The following is an 18,299-nucleotide window of genomic DNA, read 5'->3' on the forward strand; positions in this document are numbered from 1 at the left end:
TGAGTAAAATATGGCTCTTGCTTTGCTTCAGGGATCCCTGCAGATAATGTCTGTCCTCATGCTAGAATAAGGATAAGGGATGGGACCACAAAGAACTGGTAAATAGTTCTGTGAAATGAACAGGAAATGTTTGCTGTCCAGTTAGTCCAGTGCAGAGTGAAGAGATTTTAATTATTATGCAAATGTATGACTGAGAGCTGAAAACCCTCACATTCTCCTTTTATGTCCCCAACATGCCTCATCATAAAAAGGAACACTGACAGTTTCCAAGCACTTCACAAATATTAACCACATGTGCATAATCACAGTCCCCATGAGATATAGTTATTATTAAGTCTGTTTTACGGAAAAAAACTGAGGCTATAAACTATAACATGAATTCTTTAAAATTAAAGACAACTTGGACATTATTTTCAAAATGGAATGATTATATGTGGGCTGCTTATAACATGAAATGATCTGTAAGCCTATAGACTTAATTAACATAGTATATGAAATCTAGGATCTTAAACTAGCTTGGTTATCAATTTTCATTTGCCTAGTCTGGCAGCTTCTAGTTTAGCTCCAATTCAGACCGGACAAAGGTTTCAGAGAGGGCAGACAGAATGTTACTCAAGGCAGATCACTGAAACAAATGACAGCTGAAGAGGGAGAGTGAAAATTGCAGCGAATAATCAGAGCCTTTGGCACAGGGCAGACAGTCCACCCACTGGGTCCCCTTCACCCCAAGGCGTGACCATTTCTAATCACGCTACCTGGCACATGATGGTATCGCCAGAGACCAGCTTAACAGCGTTTGGCAGAGACCGTTCATAATCCCCAGGATATGCTTTTCACATAACCCTTTCTAAATATTATTCCACTGGCGTCTCACAACCACCAAGAGGAAGATGGATAAATACTACTTTCATCTTATACATCAAGAACCTGACACTTAAATCACTTTAAATAACTTGCTCCAAATCATACAGGTTACAGAGGTAGCTGAGGAGGCACCAGGCAGAGCGCACCCATTTTCATTCCCATGTCAGTTTGCTACCATACCACAATGCTGTTTCCTGAGTCCTGTCAAAAACAGTTACTAACAACAGCTACTATGTAGGTGCTTGCTTAAGAAGCCAAACTACAACACATCGTCTCGCCCGCTCCCTACAATTCCACAAGGCGGGGCCCCGTTTTACTCAGTGCACAACAAGGAGGCAGAGATGAAGGGAGGGCACACTTCTTACCCAGCCGTGAAGTTCATGAACCGGAATTAAAACCTGGGAAGGCAGCCTTCAAGGCTCCTGCTCTTTAAACCTCGGAGTACTCCATATGCGGGACCACTATCGGCGGCAGCAGCTTTCGGCACTCATCTCACTGCAAACTCTCAGGCCCTGTCCCAGTCTCAGTCCCAGTGGACCAGGAGCTCTGCAGGGAGGTGTCCCTTACTTTAATCAGACCTCCTGTGGATTCTGACCCCCACCCTGCCACAGGTGAGAACCCCTGCACTATACCTACTCTGTGCTGCCTCTCAGGCTGAACGAGTTTTAGCCACTGATGAGCTAAGGGTTACCCACCCGAAATGGGTCACTTCTTGCCTCCCCAATGCTGCCCTCTGGCTAGGTAACCATGCTGAACAGTAACAGCTCAGCACGCGCAGTGCAGGACCTGTGGGCTGTAAGAGCTCAGAACAGCTGGTGAGACTGCACGAGCCTTTCCTGAAAAGACTTGGAGAGATGGAAGCAAGGGCGAATGTTCTCACTAGTCCCTGCTCAGGAATGAACACTGGCACGTTTAGGACTGCATGGCAGCTGGAACAAGGGGCTCATCTTGCAGGCATGGAACTGGAGAGCTGGGAGGCAAGATGGGTTCTGACTCCCCAGGCTGCCGGTGGGCACCAGCACCACACCCACAGTTGTCAGCATGCTACACTGCCCTGGTAAAAGCTGGAATGGACCACCACATGGGATACAAAGAGGAGCCCAAGAGCATAAAGGTGGGGAAAGGAGGGAATAATACTTGTGACATATTATTTTCACGTGTTTTTCAGCATGGATTTAAAAACCTCTGCGTAAACGACGTGAGAAATCACAGCCCAAGGAAATGCCAAGGAGCAGAGGCCACCAGGGAGAAGGTAGGGCCTGGGCCAAATCACTAACCTGCAAAGATCTGAAGAAATCTGACTGGGTCGGATCCAGCCAGTTGTCCCACATTACTGGCTCAGTCTTCAAGCAAGACAGGAGTAGTGGCTGGAGTCAGGTGACAGCAGAGTTGCTTCCTGCACAGGGCACACTTTCCAACTTGGCCTCACTTCAACACACATCAAACCTCATCACCCCTCCCTGAGTCCCTTATTTTGGTGACGGCTTAAATGTCAGCTGACCAGAAGGGGTCTTTTGCCTCTCTACATGGGGATTTATCTTGAGAAGAGCAACTGTGCTGTCCATCAGAACTCATGTGCAACTCAATAACTGATAAGTTAATTATTCATCCACTTGCTAACACAGTGCCTTGCAGAGGATTGACATGTTGGGTAAATTAATAAATCATCTTTATTGGCATACTGCATAAAAGGCAAAAGTTCTCTACTTGATAACACTGTGTTAGCCTAGTTTAAACTGTTGTATTTAAACAGTAAGTATCTTAAATATTCTGAGATTCAAACCTACACATGCCATTCTCTGTGTGCTCTCTTTTTCCTACTGTCCCCTAAACCACCGACATCAGTCTCAACTGTCCCAAGTAGTGGGACAGTTGCACAGCCCACTCTATAGCTTTCCATTCCTGGAAAAAAAGGAAAGCATTTCCAACAGGCCTTCCTCCAATCATGACTAACTGAAAGATGCACCCATTTTTAACATTAACAAACCAGGTTGCTGTCTGAGAAATGTTTTTTCTGAGACTCACCTGACACAAAGTAATCAAACCCATTATCCATCTGTGCAGGTGAAATAAACCCAAGAGTTAACTCCAAGTTAACACTCTCCCACAGGTGTGCGATGGTGAACCAGGACAGAAATTCCATATAAGTAGTCAGAGAAGCCATTAGAAAAATTAGGCCCTAAATGCAATTATAAACCTAACTCAAATGCTAAATGGGAAAAAAGCAATGAACATCATATACTGCGATGTAAGTTTTCTAAACTTGTTTAGAAATTCAGAATACTGATTAATTTGTTTAAAAATCAGAAGTGTCATGACATACAAAAACTGTGCAAGTGTGAGTGCAGACACAAGATACTGAGACATGATGCCAGTTCTCTCAGTAAGACTTCACATCATGAAGGCTTTTATATGAAGTGACTCAGCACTCACATGAACTCACTGCATTAGTTCTTCACAGAAGCTAACCCGACCCGTTCCTTTCTACTCTAAATGCGTTCTTTCACAATACTCTCAGGAAAATGAGTCTTGTGAAGAAGCCGTCATTGCCAGTATGGCTACTGCACAGCGCCCACACCAACACTCCAGCTGGCGTGGGCCACCTGGGCACTATTTCCCCCTGTGGAAGTGCCCTGCACAGACCTGCTGCCTCTCCCTGCACTGCCCTTCCAAGACTGTGCTTGATGAGCTCCACTGGACCCCAAAGCAGTAAGCACCAGCCATGTACAGAGCATGTTACCTAATTTTCCTAGGTCCCCCCCAAGTTTCCACATGGGGAAAGCAAGGGATGTAACTCGCCAAAGGTTTACCTGACTCCACAACCCATGCTTGGTCTCCAATGGTGACATGACTACTACCTTCACTGTAGCTGAGAAGTCAAATTTCCCTATATTTACTTTCCATAACTGTATCCATTTCTTCCAGGATCCCTGGAGTTCCTAAGCCACTGTGGGCTTCAGTAAGAAGAAACAGCATTCTGAGAAACGTTTTCCATAGAATAACCCTTTGTGTTATAGAATACAACAGGCACGAGCATCCTCTAAGGCCTCTAGATTAAGAGGGGTTTTTGCTCTGCCTTGAAAAAACTCTGTGGACTCTGTAAAGACACTTTAAGGTTTCACTACAAGTGAGGCAAGTTTCATTTACCCCTACTCATTATTAACAATATACTAACAATACTATCAATTATTGATACCTTTAAATACTAAAAGATAGCCAGATGTAGTGGTATAACCTATAATCCGGCACTTGGGAGGTTGAGGCAGGAAGGATCATGAGTTCAAGGCAAACCTGGGCTACATAATGAGTTCAAGGCCAACCTAAACTACAGCGATAGCCTATCTCAAAAAACCCAAAACAAATAAATATTAAAACATGTACAAAATGCATTTGAATGTTTATTTCTCCTCTCTATAATATTTCATCATTTTGGAATTCACCAAGTTCACTGCAAAGGTCTTCTTATCACCTTGTGTTCATTTCAACATGGAGAAAACCCCCTGTCTATTGCTAAGTCCTGTTAAGGACCACCAGGCTGGAGTTCTTGAGGCAGATGTCATGTGTGATTCACCTCTGCATCCAGTGCTGATCAGATATCTAGCATATAGTGTGTAGTCAATTAGGACTCATGAGCAAGGACAGAAACCTTAACAACTATAGGTTCTTCTGATCATTCAACCTAGAAAACTGCCCTTTAGGAGCTATTTTTCTAAATCTCTCCAAAAAGAAAGTAACAACAACAACAACAAAACTGTAAAGGTTCAAGGTAAAGATGAAAATGAAATTAAATTTTATGGACTTATAATTTTAAATGATTCATCCTGCTTTTAAAATAACAAGCCTTTACTCTCCTCTGGAATGGAACCTTGAACAAAAGAGGAGATGGGTCTCTGTACTGGTGCAGGTATGGGGGATGCGGCACAGTCCATGAGCACTGCATTTCTGTTCCAAAGGTTCTCCCATACAGATATTTCAATTTATGACGAGGACAGGCAACCAATCCTGAGTCTCTTCACGTCCACGTACAGGGGATGATTATCATAGGAGACGTTAGCAATTATTTTCCAGTGTGATGTAAGCTGAGGCAGCAGTGCCAAGCAAGTGTCCTTGTCAAACACATTCCAGCCTTCTGGATTACTTCACTCACATCTCCCTGATTAGGATGCGTGTCACGTGCTACTTAATACAATCTGCCATCAAATGCCAAGTACTTCAGAACTAAATTAGGAAATATGTCCAAATACATAGAATGATGCTAAGAGCCCTAAGTGGATCTCTCTTTTCCTTTATGAGGCATGAGGCTCATCATCAACATAATGCTCTTAAACGAGCAATTCTATCTTGTAACCCTCTACCTCTGAGGGTAAAATTTAATTCAGGCAGCAAAAGAATTAATAAAGATGACATGGTATCATAAATATGTTTCCATAAATTAAAGTATTTTTGACAGATTCAGGAACTATGAGACACAAAAACAAATTTTAAAGGCAAAAGGGGCCGTGTTAGCAGAGTTCATGCTGACTTCTGCACTGCAGCAGAATGAAGAGATGTGGCCAGAGTAACTGCTTTCACATTTTTTCTTTTACAATCACATGCCACTTAGCAATGGCTACCTTTAAGATCATGTGTGCCACTTAACTCTCAGAGCCCAAAAAGGCACCATCAAAATTTCATAATCTCAGGGCTGGGGATTTAGCTCAGCAGCACAGCGCCTGCCTGGCAAGTGCGAGGTTGTGAGTTTGATTTCCGGTACAGGGAAAAAAAAAAAAAAAATTCATACTCTCTTTTTGCCTAAAAGTAAAAAACCTTCAGGCAACCTTTCAAACACATACCACTTACCCAGCAAGACATAGGAACCACAAAAAAAATACCAATTTCCTTCCCAGTCATTCCTGCCAGTAAGCACAGACCTGAGAGAAGAAATGGAAGCACTGGGTTCCTCAATCCTTTTCAGAAGCCCTCAGCTACGCAGAATCTTCCAGTGAAGGTTCAGCTCAGTACCACATCACAGGTAACAGAAAATGTTTTCATGCCCTAACCAGCGAATCCTGGAATGTGGATTCTAGACAGAAGCTCAAAGGTCCTGTGTTCAACCCTCTTCATTTTACACAAGGAAGAGGTAGGTCAAAGTACCATCTAAAAAAATCACCTGCTCCCTTTCACATCCATGTATGTTGCTGCTCTTTCCACCACGACTGATTCAATAGGGCTGTCAGACCCACTGCACTGATTCTAGGGGAAGCCATGTGGTCTGTCATTCATCCTCAAAGCAGAGAGCTGCAAGATAATAAGATTCATACCTCCCTCTTGGCCTCATTTTGTTGTGATCTTTCTGTAAAGCCTAAATGAGAAAAGGTATCAAGAAACCAACCTGCCAATGGGTTGTTCAGCCACCCACCAATGTCCGAGGCACAACTTCTATGGAAGATAGTATTCATCCAAATTATGAAGGCACAGGTCCCTTTGATGCACAAGTCTACTTTGAGGAACTAATGCTAAAAATACATTCATGTAAACCAAGTATCGTTTGTGAGAGCAAAACACTGGGTGCAATCTAGCATTCACCGGTATGGGCTAAGTAAATTAACTAAGGCACAGAAGATGCAATAGTCTCAAGTTCTAAGAAACCAAAGAGAGTAAATAGGAAGTTCTCTGTTAAGTCGTAAGAAATTATCCCAAAAGATTCTGTAGCAGGAAAAAGCCCAACCATTTACACTTTTAGAAAGAGGAAGTGGAGAACATACACAGTAGTTTGCTTGTAAGTGCATAAACTACACCTGGGAAGATGCGCCGGAGACGGGCAACATCAATTCGGCCGTAGGGAGAGAAAATGGGTGCAGGTGCACGGGCAAGGGAAAGAGCCCTCCCTCTGTACATCCCTCCCATCTTTGATGTCTTTTTCGTCATGTTTATTATTTTTATTTTTTCCTACTGTAGGTTTTTTCAGTTTATTTTTTATTAGTATATGTTTGCATTACATAATGATTACATTCCTTGTGGGGAGTTAGCACATGTATATAACACACTGTATCTTTTAGGGGAATGTATTACCTAGTCAAAAGGTAACTTTTAAAAAAGAAGTTTAAAAATCTGATATTTTAAGAAAGGATAAAAATAGATAATAACCATTTCTTCCACAGCTTTTCATGGCCAAAGAAAATGTTGGCAAACCCAAACGTGGCTCCCCAAATTCTGACCTCTGAAATCCAAGTCAGAGAAGCCCTGTCCTACTGGCAAACCCAGATGTCCACAGTGCTAAGTCTCTAAGCCCTTCTTCCCTGAGCTGAACCAGCTATATTCAGCCCTTCTTCCCTGACCCATGAACCAGCTATATTCATAAGCCTTTCTTTAAAGATCAAGTAGATTAGCTTTTGCTGAATTACTTGTTTGTTTCCCTAGAAAAGTATGTTTATTAACAGAGCACAGTTTCTTGACAACTACCAGTTTGCCAAAATCTGTGCGTAACGCTGTTTTAACACTGCCACGCCAGGAACACAACTGGTGCTCAGTAAGTGTTCGTGATGACTACACGACAGGCTGGCTAGCTAGCTAACTGAAAGGATGAATTTGAACCATTATTACTTGATGCTCATGCAGCTGTGTGTCTAGAAAATGCTAACGTGGCCAGCATATGGTTCAAGGCCACTCTCCAGCACCACCACCTCTGAAGTGCTTCTACAGGCTAGGGAGATTTGTGTTCCTGACTCCAATTCTATTTTAGCATTCGGATTTCACAGTCTACTTCTATCACAGTTAATCAATAATGGACTACAGCTACACCCCAGTTCTGTATCAGATACAAATGAAGACAAAGCAAACTCAGTTCTCACAAAGCTTTCGTCTGAATCCCAAATACGGAAGCCACAGGCAGAGGCACAAAGTGTGGTGTGTCTACAGCTCCAGGCAAAATCTACTGCTAATCATCTCACATCCACCTGATAAAATGTGGGGCATCTCATGCTGCTAGGCTGAACCACAAATACAGGCAAAACATGGCATTCGCAAGCAAAGTACCACAGAGCCTTGCACATAAAACTATTTGGGATTATGACATCACATTATAGCATGGCAGGATGACACTAAAATTTCACAGAACCACCCATGACATGGTTTAATCCACACGGAAATTTTATATAACACTTATATTCCTTTAAAATGCAAGTTTTTTCTGAGGAAGCAGAAAATCCAATAAGGATAATCAGATAGAAAAGTTGTGCCTCTGCAAAAATAAGAAAAGTTATGTAGCAGAAACCTGGCATATATCTTACTCTTGGCGGGCAGTATTCATGCAGGAGAAACATCTTGACACTAAGTTATTCCCAGCCAGTCAGCTACATGCGTGTCTAGAGGTTTGCTGCTCCACCCACAAAATATTTGGATGACTGTGTGTTACTGTCAGCTTCCAAGCTGATGTTTTAAAATATTCTTGTAGCAAACTTACTTCCACTTCTAATTTTAACACCAGTGAAAAATATCAGATAGGTTATTTGAGAGTCTATGCACTTTTAAGCATGAATTTTTAAAAAAATTCGTGTATCAATCAGTGGATTTTCATGATTAATACTTTTATTTGGAAAATTTGAGGCATCCAAAAAATGCCTACTAGTATCTGTATCTTAAGGATCTTTCCAGTCTAATGTGCTGAAGTAAACTTTTACAATTTAGTTTCTCAAATGTATCTGCTAAGATTGTACCACTATAAGAATAAATGCATTCAGGTAAGTCAAAAAAGAAAGAGGACCCACTAGATGAAAAATGTGTTGAAAATGCCAGAGGGGGGTTGGGTGTAGCTCAGTGTAACATGCTCTTGGTATGTGTGAGGCCCTGGGTCCCACCCCAGCACCAAAAAATAAACTAGGTTAAAATATGAAAAATCGGGCTGGGGATTTAGCTCAGCGGCAAAAGCACCTGCCTGGCATGTGCAAGGTCGTGAGTTCGGTTCCCGGTACCGGAGAAAAACAAACAAAAAAAAAAATATGAAAAATCTAAACCAGATTAGTATTAAATACAACTATTCATTCACTGTACTGAGAACTCTAAAAATGAATGAGATAACAAAAACTTGAAAGTTTAATATGAAAAATTAGGAAGTAAATAGTTTCTCCTTTCTCAAACAAGCTCAGAAAATAGTTTTTCCAGGACTGGAGAAAGGAAACTGCCTTAGGAAATCAGTTCTAGCTCCTTCCCTTTCCTGGGAAGACAAAGCGCAGGAGTTACATCATCACAGATTTTTCAGCTAAGACTCTGGATCTGCTCCAACAAAACAGAGTGACCCAGCAAGGGGGCTGCCTTCTCACCAACAGAACATACTATGCCATGGGTACTTTCTACTGCGTATTAGTCTTCCTGGATGGAGAATATGTGATTGGAATCTAAGATTCTTCAATTCTGGAGTACTCACTGGGTTATAAAGAGTGGTGCCTATACAAATGAGACATAATCTTACAGATAAAATACACAGGAGGAATAAGATGTAAAAAGCACCACAAGAGACCGAAATCCTACTATGAGAGGTAGAAACAACAAGAAGCACATGGCAAGAGTTAACTCTTATGTGCTAGGTAGGCACTGATGCTTAAAGCTTACAGGTTTACATACACTGTTTCATTTAATCCTACAATTCTATGCATCAAATACCACTATGAATTCCATTTCACAAATTAGGAAATAGGCAAAGACAGGGTTAAGCAGCCTGCCTAACATTATACAGAGTGGTATGTGATAGGGCTATGTGCACTCAAACCCTGGTGTCTCTCTGGTTCACATCACTGCTATGTGGTAAGGAGTCTCCTCCTTCCTTGGGAGAAGGATGTCATCAAAGGAGATTTTGGCTTAGAGATCTTCTTTCCCAGAAATACCACCAGTTATCAGCAGGGTCAGGAGCAGGCAAATAGCAAAACAGAAAACTAAACAAAAATTTTCTCTCTTCTGATCCCGTTTGAGAAGAAACAGAGTTCGATAAATCAGCTTTAAGACTAAGTACTTAGTTTACAGCCAGGAGAGGAAAAACCTACAGATTGATATAATTTACTCATTATTCAAAGAATTTACATTTAAAAATTTGTCTCTCTGCTCTGGCTCACAGAGTATCAGAAGGCACTTTTATGCACTGTTGGTGAAAATGTAAATTTTGATGCAACCTTTTTAGAGTGCAGTTTGGCAATGTTTGTTAGCATCTTACTGCTTATCCTAGAGATACTACACAAGAACTTCCACAAGTTGCAATATGCATTACAGTACCATCTATGATACCCAAAGCACTGGAAGCAGACTAAATATCCACAAGGGCAGGGACTAGCTATATAGGGTTGTGAGCTCATGTTGGAATCCTAGGGAGAGGCAGCTTGGCACATGCTGCCATGGAACGCTCTCCAAGGCATATTATTGAGTAAAAATGCTAGATACAGAATAGTATGTGTACTATGATCCCATTTCTACAAAGGTATGTTCTTAGTACACAAACATACATATTTATGCATGAAACTTTTCTACATGGATAGTTAAAAATTATTAATAGTTTCTGCTGTGCAATGGGATTGGAGGAAAGGATGAGGAAGGAAACGATCACTTTTTAAGTTCTTCTGAAGTGTTTATGCATAGAGTGATATGCTGCCCTAGTACATCTGAAAAGAAAAAAAAATCAGTTTTTCAATTGCCTTCTAAGAAATTAAAACCTGTTTTTTGGTTAACTGTACATCTTGTAATTTTGTACCTTGTTTCCTTCATACACCCATCCTAGACTCTTCACACCAAAAGCAACATGGTTGGCTGAGACATCTAGGCATGTGACGGGCTGGCCGTAGACATAATGGAGGGTTCTGGCTGAGTCTTCGGCTTTTAGCAGGTATACCAGATCTCCAGCGGTGGCTATTGCTACACGGTGCTGTCCAGTATCTGGAACTATTTCAAGGTAGTCAACCTGTTAAAGAATAAGAGTTCTTTAGTCCTACAAAGTCATCCTGAGAGTCAAAAATATCAAATTCCTCCTACACATAAAGAAGACCCGCAACCCAAAAGAAAAGATGGACAAAGGGACTGTTTACAGGAAAGTAAACAAACATCTCTTGCCCAAATGAAAGATGCTCATCCTAAAAGAAACACAGTACATTCTTATAAAGTAAAGTATAAAGTGAAAACTCATTTAAAATACTATTTTCTACCTGTCATGTCACTAACGATGAAGACATCTGAGAACACCCTGAGCTGAAAGTGAAGCAGGGACACCCATGTTTACCGATCCTACTACTGGGGTTAACATCTGGTCCAGCTTCAAGCACGGGAAATCTGACAGCACTTACCAAAATGTCAAATGCACATACATCTTACCCCAGCTAGGCTACTTCTAGGAATGTCCTTACAAATAAATCTACACATACACAAAGTGATTAGTTATTCAGGACATTACTATTCTGTGATAGCTAAAAACTGCCAAAACTGAAACACCCATTACTAACAAACTAAATAACTTTTAAAGTACCTCTATACACTGAAATACCATACAGTGATAGAAGAAAATATGAAGACAGTCTTTATAAACTAGTACAAATGAGATAGTCTCTAAGATAATTTGGGGGCAGCAAGAAAGCAAGATGAATAAGAGGGCAGCGGGGCGCTAACACATGTACAAGATGGGGCGGGGAAGGTATACAGTGCGCTCGACTTGCACATGGATAGATCTAGCAGTGGTGGCCTTGAGGAAACAGGTTGTAGGACAGGGTAGAAAGAGGATTTCCCTTTATTGGCCTTATTGTGTTTTTAAAATTTTGAATCTTGAAGGTACAACAACTATTCAAACAAAAAGTTTTACCTTTCACAAGAAACTGAAAAAAGTAAAATCCACCCAGTTCCAAATTAGCAAAATCATATTTTAACAAGTTTATGAAAATATCAAAAACTGGTTGCCAAAAGATTGAAAATATGTGAGCTCTCTCCTGATTTTCATGTCAAGCAATGATCCTCCAGAGGATCCACCAGGCCTCTGGGGGCAGGAAGCCCATGGCAAAGAAGCACTGCAGTGTTCCCAACTGCACCACTGCTAACACTTTCTTTGATTTGCTCAGGATGAGAGCACCTTTAAAAAATAATTTGCTTTCCTCAATCCACAAGTGGCACAGTTCTCCCTAGTGCAGCTTACATCAGGTCCTTCAGTAAATTATGAGAGCATAAGTGCTGAAGGTGAGGCATACTGTGTAATTATGAAAATCCATGGTGTAAAAGGACACTGTTGCCCTGACAATATGCCAGATGAGTTCAAAAGCCTGAATCCTGAAGACTTTCCAGAGGAGCTTGAAAGACAGTAAACATCCGGGTGACTTTCCTAATCTTTGGGCCCAACCATGTGAATGGCAGCCCAACATCCCCAGCCGCAGGTCTGTCACAAAGGACGGGCGCTCTAAGCTAATGCTGCAAACCTGGGAACGCTGCCACTGCTATTCAGGGAGAGTATCTGGGGAAGACAACTCGTCCAGCTCTGCAGGCCAGGGGGTGTTTTTTCCAGGGATACCCAGTGCATTCGGTGCAAGTTCTCGGCCAGGGTAAGAAATAATACATAAAAAGTGTTATAAAACATGCCTCCAGCATTGGCTGCTTTTTCCCTCCCTCTGCAAAACTCACTTCTTATTTTCCCAAAATGGACATCCTTAGTTGGCTGTTTTATTTCATCTTGATGTTGGACTTTTGACAGACAGAGGGGGTCAGATTGACAGCGGTTGTGCCATTTGCTGGGAGCTGTAAACTACTTCAAAAAGCTTCCAGTCTGTGCCAAGATGTTACTTTATTGCCAAGGCAGGATTTACACTTTACAGGGGGACTCGCATCTTAAGTAACTGTCTCAGTTTATATAATTACTGCTTGGCCTACAGTTTTCTTTAACCAGAGACCATATAATATTCACCACAGTGGTTTTGAGAATGAACAGAAATAATTCATTTCCACATTTTTCTAACAAAACCCCAAGAGGAGATGATAGCAGGAGGCAGTTTTGGGGGACACTAAATCCAGATTGCAGAGATTTGATCTTTAAAAGGACAAGAAGCTTAGGGAGGTGAAGCAGAGATGCCATGGCTTTTTAAATTATTCAAATCGAACATGATGTCCACCAGGGAATAAAGGGAGAGAAATAAAGATTGGTTTTAGGTCAGGCCATCAATTTGTGATTCCATGTTGGCTTTTCTGCTCACTCTCCTAACTAGTGCCAAAATCAAGTTTGTTTAAATTAAATCCAATTCAGCAAAGATAGATTTGGGCACTACTCACTACCAAATCACCTTCCACCACACAGAGGTTCACTCTGAACTAAGTGCTACATAAAGAATCCTTAAGCCAGCTCAGCTTCGCATATGACATCCTGGGACACAGCTACTCAATTACCACTGACTTAAATTTATTTTCACTCAAGAGTTGCTTGTCATTTCAGGCGAGAGAACTCTGGGATGAAAACAGTATAGAATGGAAACCTACCTTCCATATGGACTGGATGATACCACTGAACTCATTTTTACTTACGTATTCAGCCCGAAATGACTAACCCCTGACTTCCAGGGCTGGGAGTCTACCATGTTAGTCTGAAAAAGGCTGAGAACCACAGTAAGAAACCCCAGCCCTGAAGCCCGCTCTGGGGTTTGCACGCTTTTGTGCGGTAGTGAGGACTGAATACAGGCAAGGCCTCAGGTATACTAAGCAGGTGTGTACTGAGCTACACTTGAACCCAGCACTGAGGCCGGAATCACAACTTCTTAGCTCTGAAACGTGAAGCAAGCCAATCAGAACTCTCAGTGTCCCTTGGCTCCCTGGTAAATGGAGAAAGCAATACCACCTATTTTGCAAGGCTCTTGTGAGATTTATGGATGTAAGACCCATAAGCCCCAGGTGAATAGGCACTGCTAACATCATTATTTGTTTATACTCGACCCAGAGACTCTCAAAATGAAAAATAAAATGATCAGACTAAAAGCTTACCAGTTTCTGAACTTCAAATTCTGCAGCTATCTGCCAGGACCCCTCTTCATTGGGAGATAACATCACAACGTCGAAAGCAGAAGCGGTGGCAACTGTGGCACCGTCCCGGCTGAGGGCCAGGGCCTGTATTCGTGCATCATGCTCAAAGCGATGGACAGGACTCTTTCCAGTCCTCAAGTCCCAAATATGAAGAAATCCTAGGTAGAAAGGAACAATGCAGACAATTCCAAATTCACTTAATATGAACAATTATAAAATAATCATGTGATATTTTTTAAAATTCAGTGAGAAATAAATGTGGAGACAGGAGAATCTGTGGCTATTTGTTTGAATCTAGCCTCAGCATTTGCCAGCTCTAGAACTTGAGGCAGTTATGCCACAGCTGTGAGACACTTTCTCCACCTGTAAAACTGGAGATGATATTACTACCGCACAGGACTGCTGGGTGGATTACAGACGAACCATATAAAATGCTGAGGACAGGCCATTCTTTTTTATCTTTAATCTGTATGTCTTCTATAGTGCCTGCTGTGAATAAAGCACACTTAATCTATTAATACTGCTAATTTCTTTATTACTCATCGACAAAGCATCATACGTCCTTATAACATCCTGTTGCCCAGAATAAAGCTCTTCACTTTTCTTTGTAATCAATCTTCCTATCTTTCCTTTTTCTTGCTTTATACTTTGTCTGTAAACATCAAATGCTTTGACACTAGGTTCTTGCTATAAAGTACCACTATACACATATAGTTAGACGAAAATAATCAGGATATTTTGCAAGACTTTCAAACTGTCAGTATGCTAAATAGGTGACTACAAACAAAAGCAGAGTTTTCCACAAGTTAAACATGTAAATGTAAAACACAGTGTATTCTTCTAAGAATTATGATAAACTTAGAGGATAAGCAGATCACAAAAGGCTCTACAACACATTCCCCAGGCAAATATTTTGGCAAATTCTTTCCATCCTGACTCAGAGAGAAAAGATGAGCTGCAGAAAATGCCAGTGGCTCTGCTCATTAAAAAGAAGACAGATCTCCCATTCTAAGATGTCTCATCTTAGCCTCTTCTCTTTACAAACAGTAAAGAGAAATAAATTGCTACTTAAATCACGCTTCCAAATGTTCATAAACTCATTTGTCTTTTCTTGTGTAAAGGGCTCCCTTCTATCTTGGGAGGAGCATAGTTAAACTCATTCCACATAAGAGAAGAAACAGAAGCTCTGAGTGACTGGACAACGGATCCAAAGCCACTTGATGTGATGAGGCTGAGCTAGAATTTAGCTAGCGAAGTGCAGGATGAGTGGCTGTATTTACAAGTGCATAACATAACTATGGGCTTGATGAACAACTGATACACACCACCAAACGCACTCCGCACTCTGCCAAGTGTGAAAGCTACTTAACCACAGCTCATCCTAAGCACACAAGGAGTTTATCTATAAACACATTTTTTATTATTAATCAAGTCTTGGTTTTCTTGGCATCATTTTTCCAACTGGATGCAATACAATACAATTCACAACAAAGTTGAGTTTCACAGAGCTATTCTAAGAAGAGTCTTTTTGGAAAAAAATATCCTTAGGCTCCATCAGTTAACGGTCAGATCTCTTCTGAGTGCCTGTTGCACTGTCATCTGTTTTAATGTCTGCCTTCAGTCACAGCATGTGTAACTGGCAGGTCCTCACTTGCAATGGTGCTGGTGTCACTGCCAACATCACTTTTGGTGCACATACATTTGGGACTGTTAAGTCTGCCTGAAGAATTAATCCTTTATCATATGCAATGTCTCTCTTTATCCCTGGAGAGAGTCCTTGCTGTGAAATTGTTTGCCATTGGTATAGCCACTCCAGCTTTCTTCAGATTACATAGTTAGTAGATGTATCTTTTCCCATAGTTTCATTTTGCCTTGTGTCTTTATATTTAAGTACATTTCTTGCAGAAAGCACATAGTTGGTCTTGCTTTTAACTAGGGTGGTTAGACTATGTTTAATGTGATTACTGATAAGCTTGGGTTAAATCTACCATTTTTCTATTTATTCTAGCTGTTCTTTGTTTCCCCCTTCTTTTCTTGGGTTGAGTATGTGTGTATTTCACTGTTACTGCTATGTTAGTTCAGGAGTCAAAATTCTTTGTTATTTTACCATAGTGCTTCCTTTAAGGTTTTGACATACATTCTTAACTACCACAGCCTGCCTTCCAGAGGTATTATAACACTTCACAGAGTTTAAGAACTTTAAAGTGCCACAGTTCCATTTCTTCCTTCCCAGGTTTTGTGCTATTTTTATTTCTGTTATGTTATAAACCTTACGTACATTGTTATTTTTGCATAGGCAGGCAACTATCTTGTAGAGTGATTTAAATAATAAGAAAAAAGTCATTGCTATTTACCCAAATAATCCTGCACCTTCTGCAAGTTTTGTAATTTCATTTCGAACTGTGTGGCTGAACAGCTGGCCCAAGAGCACAAGGTACACATATAGGCAGTAACAAAAAGTAAGGAGTATTTTATTGAAGGCTAATTTTATAAATGGTCAATTTACTAACTAAAATAGCTGTATCATGGCTGATTTTATAACCTCAAAACTTCAGAAACTTAACAGTAAATATATGAATTATGAGAATGTTCTATAATTACAGAGCTGACTGTCATCTCTGTTACTCAGTATTTTGCCAAAAAGATAAAATAATACATTCAACAAGTATTTATTGAGCCCTTGTTTTGTGCCAAGCCAGAGTTATAAGAATGGGAGACACTGTAGTGAATAAGATGAAATAAAACAAAAAAGTTCCTGACTACATGAAGCTAGCACTCCAGTTGGCATTTACCAAGCATCTCATTTGGAAGCAGATAAAGATTGAAAGGATATGATCCCTGTTCTCACAAAACACCTACTAAAGGAAAACGAACATTTGACTAAAATATAAAACACAACATAACAGAGATCTACACAATGTGCAATGGAACAACGTTATCCAAGCTTAACTTTTCATCATGTTAACACGTTATTTTCAGATTCCCCAAGAGGAAGAGCTAAGTCTTCAGACATTTCAAGTAGAATAGGGTCCACATTTACGGTGCGACTAGTAAGGAAGCAGCAATCAGTGACTATCAGAACTAAAGAAATTCACTTCTCGGATGGACTTGGCTCCTGACATTGTGTGGACTTACCAAGTGGTAAGATTGCGTCCTTTTCCTCCTCTGTCCCCTATAACAGTGAATTCACAGTGCTAAATTTACTGGACATCAGGAAAGGCTTGCTGAGCGCTTGCCATGTGCTTCAGCAAAGGAACATTTGGTTGCGAGAAACAGAAATCCCAGTGAAACTAGCTTAAACACAGAAGAAGAACCAGCTAGAAAGACATAGGCTATGTCACAGAGCCCAAGGGCAGGAAGTGTAGCTAGAGATTATAAGGGATCAGAACCAAGAAGACTTGTGAAACAAATGCAGGGTTTGTCTCTTGCCTGAAGCACAGATCTTGTCTCTAATTATCTCTACAACAGTTTCCTTCTTCTTTTCTTCACAATCCAGCTTCTCTTGTTCCTGAGTACAGCACATTAAGTTATCAACACTGGAGTTTTGAACATTCACGGGTGTACTGTATAAGATTCACAGATGTAGTGTGTAAGACTCATTTTGTAGGCTTACAAACAAATCCGACTCACAAATGTTCTCCCAGAAAGGAACTTGTTTGTAAGTCAAGACTTACTAAACATGAAGAACAACAGCTTTCCCAGCCCACGGGGCTCTATTCCAAGCATACAACAAAGTCTGAGTCCTGGGCCTGACAGGGGTTCCCATCCCTTGTCCAATCAGCTGAGGCCAAAAGATAAATTCAAATCTTACGAATCTGTCTACCTCTAGAGTGGCTAAGGAGGAACTCTGAGCGAGAACACACCTGCTGCCTACTGCACTCATGATACATATTAGGCCAAAGTAAAACAAGAAAAAGTCTAGCAAACACAAAGGGAGGTTCTATGCAGCTTTTCAGTGATCTAATAAGCAGGTTTTTGTTACCGTTTGCCAAATCAGGCATAAGCCTAAGAGCCAGAGTGTAAGAGCCATCATTTCCCCCCAAATCAGAATGGAAAATACAGCTCAAGTTTCTTGACACCGACCTCAACAGCTGCATAAATATGTTTAATTCTGATGTAGTGCTAGGACAGGACACTATGGTACTGCTGTACTAACAAGAAATGTAAAGAAGATGCAGACAAAAGAAACGGGGTCTTTCCAAAACTCTGAAAGAAGACAATGAGTGAGGGTCAAAACCTAAAAAGGTAGGCAGGGCCAGGGCCTGGCAGTCCTACCTGCTCCCTAGGCACAGGACCCTCCATCTTGATGAGCAGCAGCAGGGCTGAAAGAACTCTGAGTCTGCCCTAGACTAGGAGTAGTCATTAACGATGACATGAGTAACGAGGGCCAGTCTTTTGAGGAGACATAAAGCCTGCTCAGCAGCTGTGGATGGGCACCC

The 18,299-nt window shown here is 41.1% G+C and overlaps 1 protein-coding gene across 2 annotated transcripts in view; it reads right to left on the reverse strand.

Moving 5' to 3' along the window:
* The window catches only part of Fbxw8 (F-box and WD repeat domain containing 8), a 105,002-nt gene that overhangs the window by 27,763 nt on the left and 58,940 nt on the right, over nt 1–18,299 (reverse strand). For both annotated transcript variants that reach the window (XM_005396550.2, XM_013520439.1), the window contains 2 exons: nt 13,822–14,018; nt 10,577–10,783 (listed from right to left, as the gene is read on the reverse strand). In XM_005396550.2, coding sequence (XP_005396607.1) covers nt 10,577–10,783; nt 13,822–14,018 — 404 coding nt within the window. The remainder of the gene's footprint in view (nt 1–10,576; nt 10,784–13,821; nt 14,019–18,299) is intronic.

The sequence above is a fragment of the Chinchilla lanigera genome, unplaced genomic scaffold, assembly GCF_000276665.1.
Source record: "Chinchilla lanigera isolate Chin_1 unplaced genomic scaffold, ChiLan1.0 scaffold00054, whole genome shotgun sequence".
Taxonomy (NCBI): domain Eukaryota; kingdom Metazoa; phylum Chordata; class Mammalia; order Rodentia; family Chinchillidae; genus Chinchilla; species Chinchilla lanigera.